The sequence below is a fragment of the Arachis hypogaea genome, chromosome 7, assembly GCF_003086295.3.
Source record: "Arachis hypogaea cultivar Tifrunner chromosome 7, arahy.Tifrunner.gnm2.J5K5, whole genome shotgun sequence".
NCBI classification, from domain to species: Eukaryota; Viridiplantae; Streptophyta; class Magnoliopsida; order Fabales; family Fabaceae; genus Arachis; species Arachis hypogaea.
The window spans coordinates 14,624,164-14,650,572 of record NC_092042.1 but is presented as its reverse complement, the minus strand read 5'-3'; the positions used below and the strand labels follow the sequence as shown (position 1 = coordinate 14,650,572).

The 26,409-nt window shown below is 39.6% G+C and overlaps 2 protein-coding genes and 1 non-coding gene across 3 annotated transcripts; 2 read left to right on the top strand and 1 right to left on the bottom strand.

Annotated features, from left to right (window-relative positions):
* Positions 1 to 334: 334 nt before the first annotated feature.
* LOC112704736 (small nucleolar RNA R71) lies at positions 335 to 442 on the bottom strand. Its single transcript, XR_003155345.1, has one exon. It is a non-coding gene; the product is annotated as a small nucleolar RNA R71 (small nucleolar RNA).
* Positions 443 to 20,856: 20,414 nt separating this feature from the next.
* On the top strand, positions 20,857 to 21,333 carry LOC112701176 (uncharacterized). Its single transcript, XM_025751970.1, has one exon. The coding sequence runs from the start codon at positions 20,857 to 20,859 to the stop codon at positions 21,331 to 21,333; it is 477 nt and encodes a 158-aa protein (XP_025607755.1).
* A 2,301-nt stretch (positions 21,334 to 23,634) lies between these two features.
* On the top strand, positions 23,635 to 24,435 carry LOC140174294 (uncharacterized). Its single transcript, XM_072198711.1, has 2 exons — positions 23,635 to 23,846; positions 24,111 to 24,435. Exons 1-2 carry the CDS (start codon positions 23,635 to 23,637, stop codon positions 24,433 to 24,435), a joined length of 537 nt encoding a protein of 178 aa, XP_072054812.1.
* The last annotated feature ends 1,974 nt before the right edge of the window (positions 24,436 to 26,409 follow it).

The window sequence follows — 26,409 nt, the reverse complement described above, 5'->3', positions numbered from 1 at the left end:
CAACTTTTATGGGAGAAGCATCTCTATCCCTGCCATTGGAGCAAACAACTTTGAGCTTAAGCCTCAATTAGTTTCTCTAATGCAACAGAATTGCAAGTTTCATGGACTTCCATTGGAAGATCCTCATCAGTTTTTAGCTGAGTTCTTGCAAATCTGTGACACTGTCAAGACTAATGGGGTTGACCCTGAGGTCTACAGACTTATGCTATTCCCTTTTGCGGTAAGAGACAGAGCTAGGACATGGTTGGACTCACAACCTAAAGAAAGCCTGGACTCTTGGGAAAAGCTAGTCAATGCCTTCTTGGCAAAGTTCTTTCCACCTCAAAAATTGAGTAAGCTTAGAGTGGAAGTCCAAACCTTCAGACAGAAGGAAGGAGAATCCCTCTATGAAGCTTGGGAAAGATACAAACAATTAATCAGAAAGTGTCCATCTGATATGCTTTCTGAATGGAGCATCATAGGTATTTTCTATGATGGTCTCTCTGAACTATCCAAAATGTCTTTGGATAGCTCTGCTGGAGGCTCTCTTCATCTGAAGAAGACGCCTACAGAAGCTCAAGAGCTGATTAAAATGGTTGCAAATAACCAATTCATGTACACTTCTGAAAGGAATCCTGTGAACAATGGGACTAGTCAGAAGAAAGGAGTTCTTGAGATTGACACTCTGAATGCCATATTGGCTCAGAACAAAATATTGACTCAACAAGTCAATATGATTTCTCAAAGTCTGTCTGGAATGCAAAATGCACCAAGCAGTACTAAGGAAGCTTCATCTGAGGAAGAAGCTTATGATCCTGAGAACCCTTCAATGGAAGAGGTGAATTACATGGGAGAACCCTATGGAAACACCTATAATCCTTCATGGAGAAATCATCCAAATTTTTCATGGAAGGATCAATAGAGACCTCAACAAGGTTTCAACAATAATAATGGTGGAAGAAACAGGTTTAGCAATAGCAAGCCTTTTCTATCATCTTCTCAGCAACAGACAGAGAGTTCTAAGCAGAATAACTCTGACTCAGCAACCATGGTCTCTGATCTGATCAAAATCACTCAAAGTTTCATGACTGAAACAAGATCCTGCATTAGAAATTTGGAGGCACAAGTGGGTCAGCTGAGCAAGAAAATTACTGAACTCCCTCCTAGTACTCTCCCAAGCAATACGGAAGAAAATCCAAAAGGAGAGTGCAAGGCCATCAACATGGCCGAATTTTGGAAGGAAGGAGAGGTAGTGAACGCCACTGAGGAAGACCTCAATGGACGTCCACTGGCCTCCAATGAGTTCCCCAATGAGGAACCATGGGAATCTGAGGCTCAAAATGAGACCATAGAGATTCCATTGGACTTACTTCTGCCATTCATGAGCTCTGATGAGTATTCTTCCTCTGAAGAGGATGAGTATGTCACTGAAGAGCAAGTTGCCAAATACCTTGGAGCAATTATGAAGCTGAATGACAAGTTATTTGGAAATGAGACTTGGGAGGATGAACCCCCTTTGCTCACCAAAGAACTGGATGACTTGTCTAGGCAGAAACTGCCTCAAAAGAGACAGGATCCTGGGAAGTTTTCAATACCTTGTACCATAGGCACCATGACCTTCAAGAAGGCCTTGTGTGACTTAGGGTCAAGTGTAAACCTTATGCCTCTCTCTGTAATGGAGAAGCTAGGGATCTTTGAGGTGCAAGCTGCAAAAATCTCACTAGAGATGGCAGACAACTCAAGAAAACAAGCCCATGGACTTGTAGAGGATGTTTTGGTAAAAGTTGAAGACCATTACATCCCTACTGATTTCATAGTCCTAGAGACTGGGAAGTGCATGGATGAATCCATCATCCTTGGCAGACCCTTCCTAGCCACAGCAAAGGCTGTGATTGATGTTGATAGAGGAGAGTTGATCATTCAAGTGAATGAAGAATCCTTGGTGTTTAAGGCCCAAGGATATCCCTCTATCATCATGGAGAGGAAGCATGAAGAGCTTCCCTCAAAACAGAGCCAAACAGAGCCCCCACAGTCAAACTCTAAGTTTGGTGTTGGGAGGCCACAACCAACTTCTAAGTTTGGTGTTGAACCCCCACATTCAAACTCTAAGTTTAGTGTTGGGAGGTTCCAACATAGCTCTGAGCATTTCTGAGGCTCCATGAGAGTCCTCTGTCAAGCTAATGACATTAAAGAAGCGCTTGTTGGGAGGCAATCCAATATTTTATAATTAACTATTTTCTTTTGTTACTTTATGTTTTTTTTTGTAGGTTGATGATCATGAGAAGTCACAAAATCAATGAAAAAAGCAAAAACAGAAAGAAAAACAGAAAGAAAAACAGCACACCCTGGAGGACGCACCTACTGGCGTTTAAACGCCAGTAAGGTTAGCAGATGGGCGTTTAACGCCCAGTCTGGCACCATTCTGGGCGTTTAACGCCAGAAAGGGGCACCAGACTGGCTTTAAACGCCAGAAAAGGGCAAACTCTTGGCGTTAAACGCAGAAATGGGCACCAGCCCGGCGTTTAACGCCAGATTTGGCACAAAGAGCAATTTTGCTCGCCACTTGGTGCAGGGATGACTTTTCCTTGACACCTCAGGATCTGTGGACCCCACAGGATCCCCACCTACCCCACCACTCTCTCTCTTCTTCCCTCATTCACCAATCACCTCAACACCTCTTCCCCAAAAACCCTTCACCTATCAAATCCCATCTTTCTCTTCACCACTCACATCCATCCTTCATAAAACCCCACCTACCTCACCATTCAAATTCAAACCACTTTCCCACCCAAACCCACCCATACATGACCGAACCCTACCACCCCCCCACTCCTATATAAACCCTCCTTCACTCTTTCATTTTCACACAACCTAAACACCACTTCTTCCCCTTTTGGCCGAACACAAAGCCATTCCCTTCTTCCTCATTTCTTCTTCTTCTACTCTCTTCTTTCTTCTTTTGCTCGAGGACGAGCAAACCTTTTAAGTTTGGTGTGGTAAAAGCATTGCTTTTTGTTTTTCCATAACCATTTATGGCATCCAAGGCCAGAGAAACCTCTAGAAAGAGGAAAGGGAAGGCAAAAGCTTCCACCTCCGAGTCATGGGAGATGGAGAGATTCATCTCAAGGGTGCATCAAGACCACTTCTATGAAGTTGTGGCCTTGAAGAAGGTGATCCCTGAGGTCCCTTTTTCACTCAAAAAGAGTGAATATCCGGAGATCCGACATGAGATCCGAAGAAGAGGTTGGGAAGTTCTTACCAACCCCATTCAACAAGTCGGAATCTTGATGGTTCAAGAGTTCTATGCCAATGCATGGATCACCAAGAATCATGACCAAAGTATGAACCCGGATCCAAAGAATTGGCTTACTATGGTTCGGGGGAAATACTTGGATTTTAGTCCGGAAAGTGTAAGGTTGGCATTCAATTTGCCCATGATGCAAGGAGATGAACATCCTTACACTAGAAGGGTCAACTTTGATCAAAGGTTGGACCAAGTCCTCACAGTCATATGTGAAGAGGGCGCCCAATGGAAAAGAGATTCAAGAGGGAAGCCGGTTCAATTGAGAAGGCATGACCTCAAGCCCGTGGCTAGAGGATGGTTGGAGTTTATTCAACGCTCAATCATTCCCACTAGCAACCGGTCCAAAGTTACTATAGACCGGGCTATCATGATTCATAGCATCATGATTGGAGAAGAAATAGAAGTTCATGAGGTTATAGCTCAAGAACTCTATAAGGTGGCGGACAAGTCCTCTACCTTGGCAAGGTTAGCCTTTCCTCATCTCATTTGTCACCTCTGTTATTCAGTTGGAGTTGACATAGAGGGAGATATCCCTATTGATGAGGACAAGCCCATCACTAAGAAGAGGATGGAGCACACAAGAGACTCCACTCATCATGAGATCCCTGAGATTCCTCAAGGGATGCACTTTCCTCCACAAAACTATTGGGAGCAACTAAACACCTCCCTAGGAGAATTGAGTTCTAACATGGGACAACTAAGGGTGGAGCATCAAGAACACTCCATCATCCTCCATGAAATTAGAGAAGATCAAAGAATCACGAGAGAGGAGCAACAAAGACAAGGAAGAGACATTGAGGAGTTCAAGCACTCCATAGGACCTTCAAGAGGAAGAAAGAGCCGCCATCACTAAGGTGGACCCGTTCCTTAATTTCCTTGTTCTTTACTTTTCCTGTTTTTCGAATTTTAGTGCTTATGTTTGTCTATGTTTATGTCTTGTGATCATTAGTGTCTTAGTGTCTATGCCTTAAAGTTATGAATGTCCTATGAATCCATCACCTTTCTTAAATAAAAATAAAAAATTGTTCTTAATTGAAAAAAGAAAAAGAATTGCATGAATTTTGAATTTTATAACAGTTTAATTATTTTGATGTGGTGGCAATATTTTTGTCTTCTGAATGTATGCTTAAACAGTGCATATGTCTTTTGAATTTGTGGTTCATGAATGTTGGCTCTTGAAAGAATGATGAAAAAGGAGACATGTTACTGAGGATCTGAAAAATCATAAAAATGATTCTTGAAGCAAGAAAAAGCAATGAAAAAAAAAGAGAAGAAGAAAATTTCGAAAAAAAAGGGGAGAAAAGAAAACGAAAAAAGAAAAGAGAAAAAGGAAAATAAAGTTGTGATCCAAGGCAAAAAGAGTCTGCTTAAGAACCCTGGATACCTCTAATTGGGGACTCTAGCAAAGCTGAGTCACAATCTGAAAAGGTTCACCCAATTATGTGTCTGTGGCATGTATGTATCCGGTGGTAATACTGGAAAACAGAGTGCTTTGGGCCACGGCCAAGACTCAATAAATAGCTATGTTCAAGAATCATCATACTTAACTAGGAGAATCAATAACACTATCTGGATTTTGAGTTCCTAGAGAAGCCAATTATTCTGAATTTCAAAGGATAGAGTGAGATGCCAAAACTGTTCAGAGGCAAAAAGCTAAAAGCCCCGCTCATCTAATTAATACTGATCTTCATAGATGTTTTTGGAATTCATTGCATATTCTATTCTTTTTATCTTATTTGATTCTCAGTTGCTTGAGGACAAGCAACAATTTAAGTTTGGTGTTGTGATGAGCGGATAATTTGTACGCTTTTTGGCATTGTTTTTAGTATGTTTTTAGTATGATCTAGTTGGTTTTTAGTATATTTTTATTAGTTTTTAGTTAAAATTCACTTTTCTGGACTTTACTATGAGTTTGTGTGTTTTTCTGTGATTTCAGGTATTTTCTGGCTGAAATTGAGGGACCTGAGCAAAAATCTGATTCAGAGACCAAAAAAGGACTGCAGATGCTGTTGGATTCTGACCTCCCTGCACTCGAAGTGGATTTTCTGGAGCTACAGAAGCCCAATTGGCGCGCTCTCAACAGCTTTGGAAAGTAGACATCCTGGGCTTTCCAGCAATATATGATAGTCCATACTTTGCCCAAGATTTGATGGCCCAAACCGGCGTTCAAAGTCACCCTCAGGAATTCCAGCGTTAAACGCCGGAACTGGCACCAAAATGGGAGTTAAACGCCCAAACTGGCATAAAAGCTGGCGTTTAACTCCAAGAAGAGTCTCTACACGAAAATGCTTCATTGCTCAGCCCAAGCACACACCAAGTGGGCTCGGAAGTGGATTTTTATGTCTTTTACTCATCTCTGTACACCCTACGCTACTAGTTTTCTATAAGTAGGACCTTTTACTATTGTATTATAATCTTTTGATCACTTTAGATCTCTAGATCATCTTTGGACATCTAGTTCTTAGATCATTGGGAGGCTGGCCATTCGGCCATGCCTAGACCTTGTTCTTATGTATTTTCAACGGTGGAGTTTCTACACACCATAGATTAAGGTGTGGAGCTCTGCTGTACCTCGAGTATTAATGCAATTACTGTTGTTCTTCTATTCAATTCCGCTTGTTCTTGTTCTAAGATATCACTTGTTCTTCAACTTGATGAATGTGATGATCCGTGACACTCATCATCATTCTCACCTATGAACGTGTGACTGACAACCACCTCCGTTCTACCTTCGATTGGGTGAATATCTCTTGGATTCCTGATACACGATGCATGGTTGATCGCCTGACAACCGAGTGCTCGCCTGACAAACGAGCCAGCCATTCCGTGAGATCAGAGTCTTCGTGGTATAGGCTAGAACTGATGGCGGCATTCAAGAGAATCCGGAAGGTCTAACCTTGTCTGTGGTATTCTGAGTAGGATTCAATGATTGAATGACTGTGACGTGCTTCAAACTCCTGAGGGCGGGGCGTTAGTGACAGACGCAAAAGAATCACTGGATTCTATTCCGGCCTGATTGAGAACCAACAGATGGATAGCCGTGCCGTGACAGGGTGCGTTGAACATTTCCACTGAGAGGATGGGAGGTAGCCACTGACAACGGTGAAACCCTTGCTTAAGCTTGCCATGGAAAGGAGTAAGAAGGATTGGATGAAGACAGTGGGAAAGCAGAGAGACGGAAGGGAAGGCATCTTCATACGCTTATCTGAAGTTCCTACCAATGAATTACATAAGTATCTCTATCTTTATCTTTATGTTTTATGCGTTTATCACCATACCCATTTGAGTTTGCCTGACTGAGATTTACAAGGTGACCATAGCTTGCTTCATACCAACAATCTCTGTGGGATCGACCCTTACTCGCGTAAGGTTTATTACTTGGACGACCCAGTACACTTGCTGGTTAGTTGTGCGAAGTTGTGTTTATGCCATGGTATTGAACACCAAGTTTTTGGTTTCATCACCGGGGATTATTTGAGTTATGAAAAGTAGTGATCACAATTTCGTGCACCAAGTGTCCTTGGGACGCCAAATCGGCTAAAGATATATCTCTGAAGAAAGCCCATTACCACCTTGGCATCATTGGTGGGCAAAGCCACAGCTTCCATCCATTTGGACACATAGTCCACTGCCACTAGGATATAGTTATTTGAATGTGAGGGTGGAAAAGGTCTCATGAAATCAATACCCCACACATCAAACAACTCAACCTCAAGAAGTCCCTGCTGTGGCATTTCATGGTTGGCAGGGAGATTTGCAGCTTTTTCACATCTGCCATAGTGCTTTACAAATGCTCTTGAGTCCCTGAAGAGAGTCGGCCAGTAAAACCCGCTCTGAAGAACTTTTGTAGCTGTCCTTTCACCACCAAAGTGGCCTCCATAATCAAACCCATGACAGTGCCAAAGAATCTGCTGCTTTTCCTCATCTGGGACACATCTCCGGATTATTCCATCTGAGCACCTTTTAAAAAGGTATGGTTCTTCCCAAATGTAGTACTTTGCATCAGTCAATAGCTTCTTCACTTGTTGCCTACTGTACTCTCTTGGGATAAAATTCATGGCTTTGTAATTTGCAATGTCTACAAACCATGGTGCCTGCTGAATGAGGAACAATTGTTCATCCGGAAATGTCTCAGTCACAACTGTGGGTGGTTGTTCTCCTGCTTCAGGCTCAATTCTGGAAAAATGGTCAGCTACTTGATTTTCTGACCCTTTCCTGTCTTTTATCTCAATATCAAACTCCTGAAGGAGTAACACCCATCTGATTAATCTGGGTTTAGAATCCTGTTTGGTTAGAAGGTACTTCAACGTAGCATGGTTAGTATAAACAATAACCTTAGAACCAAGTAAATAGGACCTAAACTTATCAACAGCATACATAACAGCTAATAATTCCTTTTCTGTAGTTGTGTAATTCTTTTGAGCATCATTTAACACACGACTGGCATAATAGATGACATGTACAAGCTTGCCATGCCTCTGTCCTAAAACGGCTCCTATAGCAAAATCACTAGCATCACACATTAATTCAAATGGCAAATCCCAGTCAGGGGGAGCTATAATGGGAGTAGAGGTAAGGTTTGCCTTCAGAGTTTCAAAAGCATGCAGACAATCAGAATTAAAGACAAAAGGAACATCAACAACCAACAAGTTGCTCAATGGTTTAGCAATTTTAGAAAAATCCTTTATAAATCTTCTATAAAATCCTGCATGACCCAAGAAACTCCTAATTGCCTTAACATTAGTTGGTGGTGGTAATTTTTCAATTACCTCCACCTTTGCTCTATCAACCTCAATCCCTTACTTGAAATCCGGTGTCCAAGAACAATGCCTTCTGTAACCATAAAATGACATTTTTCCCAATTTAAAACAAGGTTTGATTCTTGACACCGTTTCAAGACAAGATATAAATGTTTAAGGCAGGATTCAAAAGAATTACCAAAAACAGAAAAGTCATCCATAAATATCTCAATAAACTTTTCAACCATATCAGAAAAAATTGAAAGCATACACCTCTGAAAAGTTGCTGGAGCATTGCAAAGTCCAAATGGCATTCTCCTGTAGGCAAATACTCCAAAGGGGCATGTGAATGCTGTCTTCTCTTGATCTTGAGGGTCTACTGCAATTTGATTATATCCAGAATATCCATCTAGAAAACAATAAAAGGCATGACCAGCTAACCTCTCAAGCATCTGATCAATGAAAGGGAGGGGAAAATGATCTTCCTTGTAGCAGTGTTGAGCCTCCTGTAATCTATGCACATTCTCCATCCTGTGACTGTTCTTGTAGGAATAAGCTCATTCTTTTCATTCTTGATCACTGTCATCCCGCTTTTTTTGGGAACTACCTGCACAGGACTTACCCAAGGACTGTCAGAAATAGGGTAAATAATACCTGCTTCCCATAGTTTCATTACCTCTTTTTGGACCACCTCTTTCATAGTTGAATTGAGTCTCCTTTGTGGTTGCACAACTGGTTTGGCATCATCTTCAAGAAGAATCTTGTGCATACACTTAGTTGGACTAATTCCCTTCAAGTCACTAATAGTCCACCCAAGAGCTGTTTTACGACTCTTGAGCACTGAAACAAGCGCCTCTTCCTCTTCAAGTTTCAGAGAAGAGCTACTAATCACTGGATATGAATCATTTTCACCCAAGAACACATATTTCAGGGAAGGAGGTAAGGGTTTGAGCTCAAGCTTGGGGGCTTCCTCCTCCTTGCTTAGCGTGTTCATCAGCTTTTTTTGGGGTGGTGAATCATTAACTTCAACTAATTCATACTCAGAAATAGGATCCAGAACATCATCAAATACCTCAGATTCCAGTACTTCTTGAACAAGTGGTTCGATAACATCTATTTTCATGCACCCCTCAGAATCATTAGGGTGCTTGAGAGCTTCAAAAACATTCAGGACCACCTGTTCTTCATTGACCCTCAGGGTTAATTTACCCTTTTTCACATCAATCAGAGCTCTACCTGTAGCTAAAAAGGGTATACCAAGTATAATAGAGGGTTTTACCTCCTCTTCCATGTCTAATATAACAAAGTCAACAGGGAAGATAAATGGTCCTACTTTAACAAGTAAATCTTCAACCACACCCATAGGTAATTTAATAGAAAGATCAGCAAGTTGAAGAGAAATACGAGTAGGTTTTACCTCCTTAATTTGAAGCTTTTTCATCACTGAAAGTGGCATGAGGTTGATGCTAGCTCCAAGATCACATAAAGCTCTCTGAATGTCGACTTCTCCAATGGTGCAAGGAATGACAAAGCTTCCTGGGTCTGGCATTTTCTCAGGAAGGGTGTGTTAAATAATTGCACTGCATTCCTTAGTTAATACCATGGTTTCTTGCTCCTTCCAATTCCTCTTGTGGGTCAACAATTCTTTCATAAATTTGGCATAGAGAGGCATTTGCTCCAGAGCCTCTGCAAAAGGGATGTTGATCTGCAGCTTCTTGAAGACATCTAAAAATTTAGAGAATTGCTTTTCCTTGGATGCTTTCTGAAGCCTCTGAGGATATGACATTTTTGGCTTATATTCAGGAGCCTTTGGTAAGGCGGGATAGTTGTCAAGAGAGTCAGGAAACGGGTTGTCTGCACGCTTAGGAGGGGCGTGTTCTACCTCTTCCTTCTTCTCCTCTCGAGCTTCTCCTTCAACTGGATCTTCATTGACCTTGGTCTCACAACCAGCTACCTTACCACTTCTCAATTGAATGGCCTTGCAATCTTCTCTTGGGTTCACCACTGTATCACCAGGGAATGTATTTGGAGACCTTTCAGGTAATTGCTTGCTCATTTGACCCATTTGTACCTCCAGGTTTCTAACGGAGGCCCTGGTTTCTTGCATGAAACTCATCATCATTTCCCATTTAGAATCTTCTTGGGATTTAGAATTTGCCTGCTGAGGTGGTTGTTGTTGCTGAGACTGAAATTGGCGGTTATTATAGTTGTTCTGTTGAAAATCGCCTTGAGGATTATTGTTGAAGTTTTGAGGTCTCTGAGGTTGATCTCTCCACCCAAAATTTGGGTGATTCCTCCACCCCTGATTGTATGTCTTAGAATATGGATCATTGTTGGGATTTTTAGGACCACTCCCCATGTAATTCACCTGTTCAGAAGAAGGTTGAGCATAATCATAATTATCATTTTGCATAAAATTACCTGCCATGTCATAAGAGACTTCCTGTGTTGGATTTTAGTTGTTGATAGCTGAGACTTGCATGCCACCCATCTGTTGAGTAAGTAGATTTATTTGCTGAGACATCAGCTTGTTCTGAGCAAGAAGAGCATTAACAGCTTCTACTTCCAACACGCCTCTCTTCTGAGGGGTCTCAGAGTTCACAGGATTCCTGTTAGATGAGTATAAATATTGGTTACTTGCAACCAATTCAATCAGCTCAATAGTCTCCTCTGGTGTCTTCTTCTTGTGCAATGAACCGCCTGCAGAAGTGTCTAGGCTCATCTTGGACATCTCACCCAAGCCTTCATAAAAGATATCCAGTTGGGTCCATTTGGAGAACATGTCTGGAGGGCATTGCCTAGTCAGTAGCTTGTGTCTCTCCCAAGCTTCATACATAGTTTCACCATCCTTCTGTCTGAATGTCTGAACCTCCAACCTAAGCTTAGTCAGCTTCTTAGGTGGGAAAAATTTTGTGAGAAACTCAGTAACAACCTTGTCCCAAGTATCCAAACTCTCCTTTGGTTGGGAATCTAGCCATAGCTTTGCTTTATCTCTCAGAGCAAACGGAAAAAGCATGAGTCTGTACACCTCTGGATTCACTTCATTTGTCTTCACAGTATCACATATCTGCAGAAAATTAGATATGAACTGATTTGGATCTTCATGAGGAAGTCTGTGATACTGGCAATTTTGTTGCACCAAGGTGACCAATTGTGGCTTCAACTCAAAGTTGTTTGCATTTATAGGAGGCACCACAATACTTTTTCCATAAAGATCTGCAGTAGGGGCAGAATAAGAGCCAAGCACTCTCCTCTGTTGATCATCCCCATTCGGATTTACCACATTGGCATTAGTATTATTATTTACCATAGTGGATTCTGCAGCCTTGCAAAGTCTTGCTTGTTGTAAACGCCGCCTGAAAGTCCTTTCAGGTTCAGGATCAAAGCCTAAGAGATGTTCTTTGTCTCTGTTCCTGCGCATAAACAAACAAAACACAAGAAAGAATGGGAATCTCTACGTCAGAGTGTAGAGAATTCCCAGTGAGGTAACCTGTGTAAAGAGATAAAAATATTGAATAAAATAAATAGAAGAATAATAAATAGGTAACACCAAACTTAATTTCAGAAATTAAAAGAAATATTGGTCCTATTTATTTATTTTAAAATTTTTTTAAATTTTTTTTGAAGGTTAAAAATAGAAATAAAATAAAACTAATAAAATATAAAAAAAATAACGGAAAGAAACAGAATGAAAATAAAAGAAAATAAAACTAAAAAGAAAAAAAAATGGACGCAGGTTTTAAAAACAAAATTCAAACGTTAAATGAAAAAAATTAAAATGGGGGATACGGGTGCTAACGAAAGACAAGGAAATTTTTAAAATATTTGTTTTATTTTTTTGAAAAATAATAAAATAATTTTTAATTAAAATTGAAATTAAAACGCCTTATCTAAACAATCAAACAATTAATAGTTGTTAATCACAGTCAATCCCCGACAACGGCGCCAAAAACTTGGTGTGGAATTTATAACCCACACTTACTAACCGGCAAGTGCACCGGGTCGTACCAAGTAATACCTTACGTGAGTAAGGGTCGATCCCACGAGGATTGATGGATTAAGCAACAATAGTATTTGATAAGATTAGTTAGGCAAGCAGAAAAGAGTGTTTTGGTATCCAAAGAGTATTAAACACAGACAAATAAATAAGTTGGGAATAATATAACGAGAAGATAGTTAAGGTTTCAGAGTTATCTATTTTTCCGAATTAAATTTTTTTATTACTAACTAATTTAATCATGCAAGATATAATTTCATGGAAAACTATATGTGACTAGGCCCTAATTCCTTAGACCTTCCTAGTCTCCTTTAAAATTCATTAACTGCCAATTCCTTGGTCAGTTAATTCCAATTAGAGGGTAAAAATCAATTTTCAGTTTATATGCTACAAAAATTCTAATTACCCAAAAATAAGGGGATTATATGTCACGTATCCCATTAAATCCAAATAATTAAAATTTAGGATAAAATGTTTTCAAGCTGTTGTTCAAGTAAAGAGCTTTTCCAAGTTTTACAAGAACTCAATTAGAACATGGGTCATTCTTCCGTTCCACCCATATTCATAAAATAAAGAGCGAAAACAATTATTAAAATATAAATCAAAGCATGGAATAAATTAGAAAGATCAAACGAATTAATCCATTACAAATAAACAGAGCTCCTAACCTTAACAATGGAGGATTAGTTGCTCATGGTTCAGAGAAGAAAAATAAGGGTTCTCGTAACAAATTGGTAAAAAATAGTGCCTGTCTAAATGTACCGAGTTTCTATTTATTACTAATCCTAATAGGTTTTAAAATCAAAAATTAAAAATAATATCTTTTCCTAAAAGATAAGATTTGAATTTAAATTCGAATTAATTAACAAATTTTCAGTTGATGGTTGGGGACCATTTGCTTTGTCCATTATGCAGCTTCTAATCTGTGTTTTCTGAGCTGAAAATTGGGTCAAAACAGCCCAAAATTCTTAACCAGTGTCATTTGTAATTTTGCAGATCGCGCATGTGACGCGTCCGCGTCGTCCACGCGCTCGTGTCATTTGTGCATATTCCAGTTCACGCGTTCGCGTCAGGCACGCGATCGCGTCAAGCACGCGATCGCGTCATTGCAATTTCTCCATTTCGCGCGGTCGCGTAAGCCATGCGTCCGCGTCGGTCTACGCTGGGCATCTCTTTGGTTTCTTCTTCTTTTCTGCAGAAATTTCATCAAATCCATCCGAATGCTACCTAAAATAAATAAAATTGCACAAAACTCAAAATAGCATCCATAGTGGCTAAAATATAATTAATTCTCAATTAAACTCAACAATTTAGATGCAAATTCACTAGGAAAAGATAGATAAGATGCTCACGCATCAACAGTATCGGCTTAAGTCTGTTCGGTATTGCGAGTGAGAAAATAAAATCGTAAAAATCCTTAGAAAAATATTTAGAATTGAAAATTAGGCACTAATTCTAAAAATTTTGGCACAAAATTGGACCAAACGGACCAAAAATACTAAGCGGTTGGACCGGATCCAAGTTGGACCCAAGCGTACACTATATATATAGAGCCTTATTCATGAGCCATTCAGTTCATTCACCACCTAAAACACAAACAACAAGCCAACGAGTTATAGCTCAAATGGCATAGTCTCTTCATACTCACCTAAGAGGTCACGAGTTCGAGTCTCCTATCTTCAATAAAAAAAAAAACAACAACAACATAGCTTGTGAAATCAAAGAGAAGAGAAGAGGGTTACTATTTACCGTACTTTTCATTTTCTCATAACTTCAGTTACAGTGCTCTGATTTGTGTACAGTTTGTGACCACGCGCTCATTTCTAACCAAACAATGTAGTAAGAAACTAACACTTTCTTACCCAATTCTCTACCCTAATAATTTTGTAATTTTGGATTTAGTTATTGAGTAGATTCTTTGATTTTAGTTGTTTATGGGTGATCTAGCATTGGTTATTGTTGGATTTTGCTCCTAATTCCGTCGATAAGGTAAGTCACTTTAAAATTCTTGTGGATTAGTGATTTTGTGAACCCTAGGATTAATTTATGGTAAATTGAATATGTATAGCTTGAATTTGGTGATTATTGGAGTTGGTTTTGGCAATTTGATTGACTTTGGTAGATGAAGCTTTGTGGAAGCTTGTTTCGAATCATTTTTGGTATTTTGTGCATCTTGAAAATCGGCCAATGTATAATTTCGGTTTCTTTTAGTTAATATGTAATGCTTTACGTTTAAGTTCGTAAATAAAAAATGGTGAAATATTACGACCTCTAAAAATAAGATTACATACATAGGTATATATGAAAAGAAATATAACTAGAAGCCTTGAAGAAAAAGTTAAACAAAACAATCAGAACTCGCATCGCACACAAAACGTAAGGAAGAGAAACACACATAAAAAAGAAGCGAACACGGCTTTAGTTGTGTGAAGACTAAACTGGTAATTAATTCCATTTTAAACAAATGACCAAATATATGTACACAGAATGATAATGTTAAAAAATTTAAAAATGTCAATTTTAGTAATTTAAATTTAATTATGTATTAAAAAAATAAAATTTATTAGTACGTGATGGTGGAAAAATGATTGAAATTCATGATAGACATGAATCATGTTTAGCAATAATTGTGTTAGCAAATCATGTTTAGTGAGTTTTTATGTACAGTTTTAAAAATTCACTATCCTGCCATTATTTATGTGTTAAAGAATATTATTGAATTTATAAGTAAACAGTGATAAGATATCATGTAACATTCTACCACACAAAATTTTATGCTTAAGCCGTAAAACAGAAGTGATGTAGTATTATGACCTCTAAAATAAAATACATACATAATAGTATCTGAAAGAGAGAAATATACGAGGAGTCTTGAAAAGCAGGTAAAATAAATTTGCAAAATAAAAAGCACAATGCTCAAGAAATGAGATTATTTGCGTGCTAAGAAACCTAAAGATTATAGGTGTAACTAAACAAAAGAGAAAATAAAGAGTCAAGGATACAGAATAACTAGCCCCATAACTCAGCCTGTGAAGTCAAGGCTGGCCGGAGAATATTTACATACATATATACATATTCCCAAAATACGCCCAAAATACAAGATAAAACCTTAGCTCTCTTTAAACCTCTAAGAGAGACAAAATAAATAGGTTTCTTGGAGAGAAAGCTAAGTACATATATATATAAGCTACATAACAAAAGAACCCAGAAACTGCTACACTTCAGCAGTCCAGACACCTAGCAAGGTGCCTCTCGACCTGCATCTGAAAACAACAACACAGTATGGGGGTGAGAACCGGAGGTTCTTAGCATGGTAAAGGTGTCACACACATAATATATAAGGTCCTCGAAATGCCAGAGGCAATTCTAGAACGCCAACACTCAGTTATAAAACTTAAATTCTAAACAGAAGCCATAAAAAGAGTAGGTGTTCTAAGGAATTCTAAACTTACTTAAACCTAACTTTATCACCAAAGCGGTCCACCTTTCCTCTGCTCCTCCATCACCAATGATTTAGCAGAGATAGACAACCAAACAATTTCAAGCACGGGTAGAAAACAGGTAGTACATGTAGCAAATATAACAATTAGCATAGTATATATTCAGTTAGGCAATCCCACGTAATGCATAGCAGACAAAACAAATAGAATGCACATATGTGATAATTTTTCTGAATTATAAGAGCAGAAAACTACAGTCTAAAAAAAAGCTGAAACCTTAATAATGATAAAATAGGCTTAACTCAACTGCTATTTGGTAAAAAAATCGCTAACTACACTATTATTGAAAAAAATAACAACTTAACAATAATACCTATATCTATATCCATAAATAATATGATAAAAGACTTGTAGAAATGAGCTTAGATATAGGCATTATAAGTATTATCAGTTATCATCGAGAATAAATTATTATTTTGTCTCCTAAAAAATTTAATTTTTAATAAAAATATTCTTTAAAAAACCTTTATATTGGCTCTAATGATAATCTCAGTTTAAAAGAATACACAGTTCTTTTATAAATAGCAAATAATTTATATATTTGATTCAATTTTTTGTATGATTGAAAAAACACATACAAAAAATCAAGTAAAAGGTTAATTTTTAAAACTTTTTTCAATTTGTTTTTAAAATTTTTGCCATTCAAGTAAAAGAATTACAATGTCTTGCCTAAGTATATTTGCTGGATTTAATTTTCTTGGTATAAGCGTGACAATGTTTTAATTTTCTTGTGTTGGATGTAGTTATTGTATTAGATTGCCTTCTACTGTGTGTGCTTCGTGTATTACATTTATGGATCATATTTGTTTGGGGTTTTTAGTTTAGGAATTGTTAGGTAAACAATGATCATTTTGAACAACATGAATAATCACCAATCAAATAAAAACACACTATAATTTTAATTAAATTAACCATCTAAATTTAATATTAAAATAACCATCCGTAGTTCTTTACACCTACTGAAATAAACATCCGATATATCTATTGTTCATATTGTTTAATATTTTTATTGTCTACCTATAATTTTTCTTTTTTGTTTTTGGGTTTAATTCAGTATAACTTCAACCAATATCCTATCTGTTGTGGGTTGGTGAAGAGACAACATGCCCAATTCATACATGAATTTCAAATTTGTTATTATTATACGCATGATTCTATTATGGAGTATTATAACACAATGATTTTTATTTAAGTAAAAAAAAATAATTTTAATCATAAAAATATAAATAAATTTATTGTTTTTATAAATTAAAATATAAATTCTTAAAAAATTTATTAAAATAATAATTTATCATCAAAGATAGATGCATGTATCACATTGTACAAAAAAGCACTCCACTATAATTAATAAAAGTTTATATAATAGATATTTTAATTCATAAAAAGTATAAATTAATTTTATACTTATTGAAATTAAATTAATTTGTTAAAATTATTAAAATGATTTAATAAATATTTTTATTTGGATACCTATATAATTTTACTAACTTAATTCAATTTTTGACAAATATTAAATTATTTTATATTTCCATGATTTAAAATATTTTTGTTTTGTCTTTTACTTGAAAAAAAATTCCTTTCGTAAACACAAACGTTTTAATCAAGGTTCTGAAAATCGAATCGGTCATCGAACCGTTTTATTTACTGGTTCACTGGTTTATTAGTTCAATCGATTCAACCGTGATTCAACCGAAATAACTGTTTTATAATAAAATAATAAATAAAATATAAAAAAGTACATCAAGATTAACAAAAATCAACTATATTTAACTAAGATTAACAAAAATTTCAAACATAATTTTAACAAGATAAATTAACAGAGTTTTCAAACCAATTTTAATAAGTTCAGCACAACGATTAATAGAAAAAAAAAGGCTAGCACTGTATGAAGAAAAAAAAGTAATTTCTAGCTCTCCAATTGCTTAACCTCCTTTCCTTCCCAACACCTTCAAAGTAATCTCTAGCTCATCCCACAATAAGTTATATCAATTAGAAATTATCAAACCACATTCATTTTGTATGCAACAAAAGTTAACATGGAAAGCTTCAATCCAATAATGCAAGAATGCAAGTCAGCATGCAGGTCCTCGGACAGCAAATCAATACAAACATTCAAGAAAAAGAAAGGCAACACAACAACAACATAATAAAGAATTAAAGGAACATTTAAAATACAGCAACAACACAACACTTATAGGAACATTTAAAACACAGCAACAAAGAAAGAAATATGTAAGAATCAGTATTGCTGAGAACAATAATTTGAACGTGTATGCTCAAAGAATCAAAGGCAAAGCTTCACTGGGAAAGTGAAGAACACCCCAACGAAGGAAACTTCAATCACAGCTTAAACCAAAATTCACAATCCCTTTAAATTGAAGCAGCAAGGAACTTGATAAGTAATGCAAGGTTAATAAGATTAAGCAGTGAAGTAAATCAGCTTAATTCTAACAAAGATTAAATGAGCTAAATCAATTAATTATTCAATGATTTAATCCAAAAAACATAATAATACATCACAGGAGCAGAGCTAACAATCTGAGTAGCACTAATAGAATCCAAAAAAATCAATGTTCAGGCAGAATCTCAAACAAATCATTGAATCAATGTTCTGAGCAAAGATTAAAAAAAAACAGAGAATGAAAATTTTTAAAAAATGAAGCCATTGCCTTCGTGAGGTCAAGGAAGCAGCACCAATTGTTGAATGAGGAAGAAGCGCAGAGCCACAGACGACCGGACAAAGACACGATGGTGTCTGAGCGCATCAGAGGCGGCGTTGAGTGAGACCCTTGCGGCGGTGGGGGAGTAACCTAGGGTTTGTGTTTTAGGGGTGGGGGGCTGTATACCTGTATTTGAATGAGGAGGAGGAGGAGAAGTGGGGAACTTGCGCGACGGAGGCTTCCACGCTCGCATGGTGGCTGCGCGATGGAAGGGAAGCAAGGTTGCGAGGGCTGCGGTGAGATGGAGGGGAAGTAAGGGAGCATGCGGTGGCTGTTCGAAGTTCCGACGATGGCGGTAGTAGGTGGTGGTTGGACAGACAACCAGGAGCTCGATGAGAGGAGCCCTGAACTTAGCGTGAGAGAGGCACTGAGGTAGAAGCCGTTCTGGATCTGGATTCGATGCTGGAGTCTGGACGATGGAATTTGGTTAGGGCTGTTAGTGTGCAGCATATAGAAACGACGGTGTTTTGTTCCTTATTCAAAAAACCGGCCGAATCATGGTTTGGTTCGATCGACTGGTTCTCGGCCGGTTCGACGGTTCAATTGCGGTTTTTGAAATTAGCGATTTTAGCATTTGTTCGATTCATTTTTTGTAGTAGTTCATGGTTCAACCGGTTCGACCGGCTGGTCTGAACCGGTTTTCAGAACTGGTTTTAATAGAATATTAGATGACAAGCCATTTAGCAACATCAAGTGAAAGTAAAATACATAGTAGATTTTTTTCTATTTTGGATTGGCTTTTTTTACTCATTGTAATTTTCTCCCTATCTTCGCTTTTTTTACCCTCAAATTTACTATTTTGGCCAATACCACTGATATGTCATCCTTATCCTCGGCCGCCCGAAAAACTCGGCACGTGAGCAGCTAAGATCGGCCTCACGCCAGCTGCACGATAAGCTCGGCACGCAGGCAGATAAGCTCGGCATGCAGGTAGATAAGCTCGGCCTCACCCATTCGAAAATAAGAAACGTGCTCAACAAACCTAAAACAGAAATATCATAGCCAACCTACAAACTAGGACTTATCCACAATAAACGGCAAAATAACTCCTATAAATCCGAGTTAGTATCCTCGGCCAAGAGTCAATTTATCTCACTCTCAGTCTTCTATTCCTTATTTTGACTAGTTTACTTAAGATCCTTATTGACTTGAGCGTCGGAGTATCTTTTGCAAGTATTCCCGCCGCGGTGTTCGATTCATGCCGACATATAGCTCTTCCTCTCCGACAGCCGCTTGCTCGGAGTAGCTAAAGCTAGGCCACCCCATAGCCAGGACGAAACACTTGGCGCCCACCGTGGGCCGAATACATCTAACCCCACTTTTTCCTTCGTTTAGCCTTCTACTCTATTTTGCAGGATTCCCAATCCTCGAACATGGCTGACAAGGAAAGTCTGCAACTCACACAAGCTGAGCTCCTGGCTCGAATCACCGAACTTTAGGCAGAAGTGCGAAGGATAGCCGAGCTATCTATGCAAAATAATGGAGAAAGCTCCAAAAGCTCGGCCCAAGGCACCACAGATCCCTTAAACATCACCCCGCCAAAGGAGAAGCTCACCCTCGACAACCCCTTCTCCGAGGAGATCACAAATTACTAGATGCCAAAGAACTTTGCACTACCCTCCGCGCTTGAACCATATAAGGGGTTCGGAGATCCCCGAGCCCACGTGAAGACGTTCCAATCCATGATGTTCTTCAACAGTCCTAACAATGAGCCCGTCCTCTGCCGGGCATTTTCTACTTACCTCGATGGTGCTGCATTACTATGGTTTTCTAAGCTGTCTGCAGGTTCAATTTCCTCCTTTGAGGATCTAGCCAGGTCATTTATTGATTAATTTGCTGCGTCAAGGATATATGTACATGGATCAGATTATCTCGGCACCATCAAACAAGGGCAGCACGAGAGCTTGAAGGACTACATGACCAGGTTTGCTGAGACCATTATGGAGATCTAAGACCTGGATCCAGCTGTCCACTTGCATGCCCTCAAGGCTGGCCTCAGACCTGGCAAATTCTGGGAGACCATTGCTATAACAAAACCAAAAACACTAGAAGAATTCCGGGAAAGGGCGGCAGGTCAAATAGAGATCGAAGAACTCCGTGAGGCCCAAAAATCGGACAAACAACCACATCGGAGAGATGAAGAAAGAACTTTCAGATCACCAGGTAACAGGGATACTAAGAAGCCTTCCAAGCTCACACCGAAATACAACACATATACCAGATTCAATACCAAGAGAGAAAACATCATCAAAGAAATTCTCAACGCCAAAATCATAAAGCCACCAGCTCGAGTAGGGAGCTACCAGGATCAAAGGTTCGTGGATAAGGGCAAGCATTGTGCTTTCCACCAGAAGTTCAGCCACACCACGGACGACTACATTGTCGCAAGGACCTCCTAGAAATACTGGCGCGCCAAGGCCTTTTGGACAAATATGTCGAGAGTCGGAAAGCCAGAAGAGGAAACTCAGACAGGGAAGAGAACAAACAAACGGTGACAGACAATAACAAAAAAGAGCAGATAACTCCTGACCCACCAAGAGGAATCATTAGCCACATATCGGGAGGGTTTGCAGGTGGAGGTGAAACAAGCTCGGCCAGAAAGCGAAGCTACAGGGCGATGCTGGCAATCGAGGGAACCCTACAGTCAAAGAATGACAAAGACCCAGACGTCACTATATCCTTCAACCAAGCAGACTTCAGATCGGCAAGCCCTAACCTCGACGACCCCGTGGTAATTTCCATCCAGGTCGGAGAGCTGTTGGTAAGGAAAACATTGCTGGACCCAGGTAGTAGTGCCGATGTTTTATTTTATTCTACCTTTAAAAAGATGAAATTATCAGAAAAACTGATACAGCCCTCCTCGGGAGAGCTAATTGGGTTCTCCAGAGAGAGAGTCCCCATCATGGGACATATATGGCTAAGGACCACAATGGGAGAGATCCCTATGTCGAAGTCCATTGATATTCAATACCTAATAGTAGACTGTTATAGCCCTTATAATATTATAATTGGGAGACCCGCCTTGAATATATTTAGAATGGTGGTGTCCACATTACACCTGTATGTCAAGTTTCCAGTGCAGGAAAAAAGATAGCTACAGTGTACGCCGACCATCAAGAAGCTCGGCAGTGCTACAATGCCTGCCTAAAGTAAGCCCATACGAGGGAGACAGCTTGGCCCCAGGTCTAAGCCATACATAGCTCGGCCCACACCACGACGCTAGCCAATCTCGACCCGAGAGAAGACCTCGGAGAAAGACCTCGGCCAATGGACAATCTTCACTGATTAACACTAACAGCCGATGAAATGCAATACACATACATCGGAGAAGCACTGGAAGGTAATGAACGAACAAGACTTATACACATACTGTGCCAGAACGCCGACATGTTCGCATGGACACCAGACGACATGCCGGGAATAAGCCCGGAAGTCATCTGCCACAGATTAGCAATCGACAAAACAATCCAACCAGTGGCGCAAAAGAAAAGAAACATCGGAGAAGAGAAAAAGCAAGCAGCACTTGAAGAGACCAAGAAGCTCCTTAACGCAGGTTTCATCAGAGAAATCCACTTCACCACATGGCTATCAAACGTGGTAATGGTAAGGAAAAGTTTAGGTAAATGGCGCATGTGCGTCGATTTTACAAATCTAAACAAAGCTTGCCCTAAAGATGCATATCCATTACCTTGCATTGATAAGTTAGTTGATAACGCTTCTGGTTTCAAAGCCTTGAGTTTTATGGATGCATACTCTGGTTATAACCAGATTTTGATGCATCCAGAAGACCAAAGCAAAACGGCTTTCATAACAGAACATGAAAATTTTTGTTATAAGGTAATGCCTTTTGGCTTAAAGAATGCAGGTGCGACATATCAAAGACTAATGGACAAGGTATTCCAACAACAAATAGGCCGGAATATGGAAGTCTATGTGGATGATATGGTAGCAAAAATGCCTACACAAGGGTCACACTGTGAGGACTTGGTAGAAGTTTTCAACCAACTTCGAGCATATAACATGAGGCTCAATTCGGACAAATGTGCTTTTGGAGTCCAAGGAGGGAAATTTCTTGGCTTCATGCTAACCTCACGAGGTATAGATGCCAACCCAGTGAAATGTAATGCAGTGCTGACCATGGCAAACCCCAAAAACGGTAAAAGAAGTCTAACAATTAGTAGGCAGAATAGCCGCCCTATCACGTTTCAGTAGCCAACCGATCTTATCATTTCTTCCAAACATTCTCTAAGGGCAAGAAATTCACATGGACGGATGAATGTGAAATTTCCTTCACAGAACTCAAACAGCTCTTAACATCACCTCTAATACTCCAGAGACCAGAGGCAGGTAAACCGATGTATTTGTATTTATCAGTATCTAACCATGCCATAAGCTCGGTCCTAGTGATGGAAACAGAAAAAAAGCAAAAACCCGTATACTTCATTAGCAAGGTATTACAGCCAACAGAAACAAGGTATCCGAAGATAGAACAGCTAGCGCTGGCACTAGTCACAACGGCAAGAAGGCTGCGACATTACTTTCAAAGCCACACAATCATAGTACGAACAGACCAACCACTAAGGGAGATACTAACCAGACCCGAGCTTGCCGGACGATTAACAAAGTGGTCAATCGAACTATCCAAGTTCGACATTCAATACAAGTCGAGAAAGGCTCTGAAGTCACAAATACTCGTCGACTTCGTGTCGGAGATGACTAACGAGACACAACACACAGTAGCAAATTGGAGTATACATGTGGATGGAGCATCAAACAGAGAAGGGAGCGTAGCTGGGGTACTCCTAAAAGAGGGAGAGAAAGTGATAGCCGAACAATCACTACAATTCCGCTTCAATGCAAGTAACAACCAAACAGAATATGAAGCTCTGCTAGCAGGATTGAAGCTCGCCCAGCAACTCGGAATACCTCAAATAATAGTCTACTGTGACTCATCACTTATAGTACATCAAATCAAGGGCGAATACCAGGTAAAAGATCATTTGTTAGAGAAGTATTGGCTCATAACGAAGGATCTCATCTCAAAGTTCAGTAAATTTGATATTATTCATGTAAATCGAGAACAAAACACCAGAGCCGACGTGTTATCCAAATTAGCTACAACAAGGCAGGCAGAAAGCACGCCGGCCCTGTCACAACTAACACTCAACAAGCCGAGCTTTGAGCAGGATACAATCTCAAGCATCATGCAGGTACCAGATTAGAGAACACCTTTCTCAACTACATCAACACATGTGTCGTACCAGACGATGAGCCAAACTTGCCGCTCTTCCGAAGAAGAGCAAGTTTCGATACAGTACTTGGAAATACCCTGTATAGACGAGGACACTCCCAACCACTCCTCAAATGCATCAGCAAGGAGGAGGCCGAGAACGTCATGGCAGAAACGCACGAAGGGGTCTGTGGCAACCACATCGGCGGCCGAGCATTGGCGGCAAAGATTCTGCGAACAGGATATTATTGGCCGACGATAAAAAGGGACTGCATCTCGAAGGTCAAGGCATGTGATAATTGTCAAAAACACGCCACCCTCTCAGAGACCCCGGCCGAGGAGCTCCACACCATAGAAGTAAGTTGGCCTTTCGATAGGTGGGGATTGGATATCCTCGGACCTTTTTCGAAAGCGCCAGGCTAGGTAAAGTTCCTCTTAGTATCAATAGACTATTTCTCTAAGTGGATAGAAGCACAACCACTAGCACATATAACGGCAGAGAAAGTGCGATCTTTTTTATGGAAAAACATTATATTTAGATACGGTATCCCAAGAGAGATAATCTCGGATAACAGGAGACAATTTACGGACCATAAACTCATTGCCTTCTTAACAAACTTTAACATTAAACATCATTTCAGTTCAGTCGAGCACCCGCAAACCAACAGGCAAGTCGAATCAGCTAACAAAATTATCTTGCATGGATTAAAGAAAAAGCTCGGCGAAGCAAAGGGAGAGTGGGCCGACCTCATCCCAGAAATCCTATGGAGCTACAATACCAGCATACAATCAGCTACAGGAAAAACTCCTTTCAAGCTGGTATATGGTGCAGAAGCACTGATCCCAGTAGAGGTCAGTGTCCCAACGTTAAGGGCCGAGCTTTATGATCAATTGAACAACTTGCAAGCTCGAACAGCCGAGCTGGATCTTGTAGAAGAAGAAAGAGACATCTCAGCCATAAAGTAACGAGCCAGAAAGCAGTACATAGAGCGAAGACACAACAAAAGAGTAGTCCATAGGTCCTTCAATAAAGGAGACCTCGTACTCAGATGAACAGAAGAAGCTCGGAAACCTCCATCACATGGCAAATTAGCAGCTAATTGGGGGTGACCCTTCCGAGTTCTCCAAAATCTCGGAAAGGGGGCTTACAAGCTAGAAACCCTCAATGGAGATCAGCTTCCAGGAACATGGAATGTCTCCTCACTAAGGGAATACCAGTCATGACACATGTTGTAGATACGCGAATGATGGTACTTTTTTTCCCTTCCGAAGGTTTTTTTCCCCAAAAAACACATGGGTTTTACTCGGAGAGGGTTTTAACGAGGCCGGACGCCACAAACCATCATACCAATGTAACTTACATTGCAATCAAACACATTTTTTATTGGGAGTTAGCATACATCCCACTCAGATAAACATGCAAAATAATCCGAGCTTCATACTTGGAATCCAAAATACGTATACCGAGCATATTACTCGAAGAAATACATACAAGCGAAACAACACTAAGTTGTCTAAATGAAGCCTAAAGGCTCATTCCACCATACCAGAGCTACCGCTCTCTTTATTGATAAGAAATGGCAACAGATGGCCATCTCCAATACATACAGGCAATTGTTATCACAACACAGCATATCATCATCATAACTTTGACAAAATATCATATTCTATAAAAAACTAAACAAGTCACTGTCAAACCGAGCTATATACTCGGAAAACCAAAATATCAAGAACGAGAATGATACTCAAAATCGTCCAAAATAACTAGAACAGTCAGAGACAAGTCTAAAATCCAAAACACCATAAACAAACTCTACAAAAAAAGAGAGCATAAAATAAAGGCCTAATCTGCCTTATCACCAATGCTAGAACCACCACTCTCCTTCTCAGCAGTTTCATCATCCACGAGCTCTCTGTTAGCTACCATCTTCATAATATCCAACTTTGAAGCATCAACCTCTGGAAACAGAACCTTGACCTGAGAAGCAGCGCGTTCGAAGCCTTGAGCGAAGGCTTCATACACTTCACCTTCTAATTCCTTTACACGGGCAGATAGTTGACCATTTTCTGACTCCAGAGTCTTCACTCGCGAAGAAGAAGACATATGAACATGCTTCTCCTCCTCAAGCTTCAATTGCACCTGCTCCATGGAGGAAGACAACTCAGAGATCTTTTTCTCTCTCTCTTTAATAATACCAGACAGCTTTTCAAGATATGACGCCTCCTTTTCTTCTCAACCCAAAGCAAGCTCTTGTGCCCTACCAATGGCAACAATCCGAGCACCAATCACCTGCAAAGAAAAAGGATCAGTAGCAACACCACAACAGAATACAAATAACATTAAAAATAGGCAAACAAATATACCTGAAGAAAGCGACTAACACCATCTCGACCAACCTCATCGATCATTTTCATGTAATCCGGAAAATAATAGAGCTCGTCAGCCATTGTACTAAAAGGATAGAGTTTCGCCCACAACGACCTCCCATGCTCGTTCTCATCATATCCATGAAGCCTCTTCTGTGACTTGTAGGCAGACTCCACCATTTGGAGAATCATGGAAGAATCACCCTTACCCTCCAATACCTCAGGAACACTACCCTTCGCCTGACCCCTCTTACGCTTTGGCTTTTGAACAGGATCATACTGCACAGCAGCAGTAGCAGGACCTTTCCCCGCATTGGAAGAAACTTCCTTCTCACTTTTCTTGCATTAGCTGAAGAAAGACTTCAACCCCGCAGTAGTAATGGTGGGAGCTTTCTTGGCTGAAAACCACAACCAAACCAAATCAGAGTCAACATATCAAAGCAGAGAAGGAAACAAACATAGTAAATCAAATTACCTATGTGATTATACACAGCCTGTCTATCGGTATCCCATTTCAACATTTTAGCAACCGACAACAAACCTTTCGGACCCAAAGACTTAAACAAAAAATCT

Coding starts and splice junctions, on each gene's coding strand:
- LOC140174294 (XM_072198711.1), top strand. CDS start 23,635: ATGGCAGAAACGCACGAAGGGGTCTGTGGCAACCACATCGGCGGCCGA. Junction 23,847..24,110: donor GTAAGTTGGCCTTTCGATAG/GTGGGGATTGGA, acceptor ACATCATTTCAG/TTCAGTCGAGCACCCGCAAA.
- LOC112701176 (XM_025751970.1), top strand. CDS start 20,857: ATGCTGGCAATCGAGGGAACCCTACAGTCAAAGAATGACAAAGACCCA.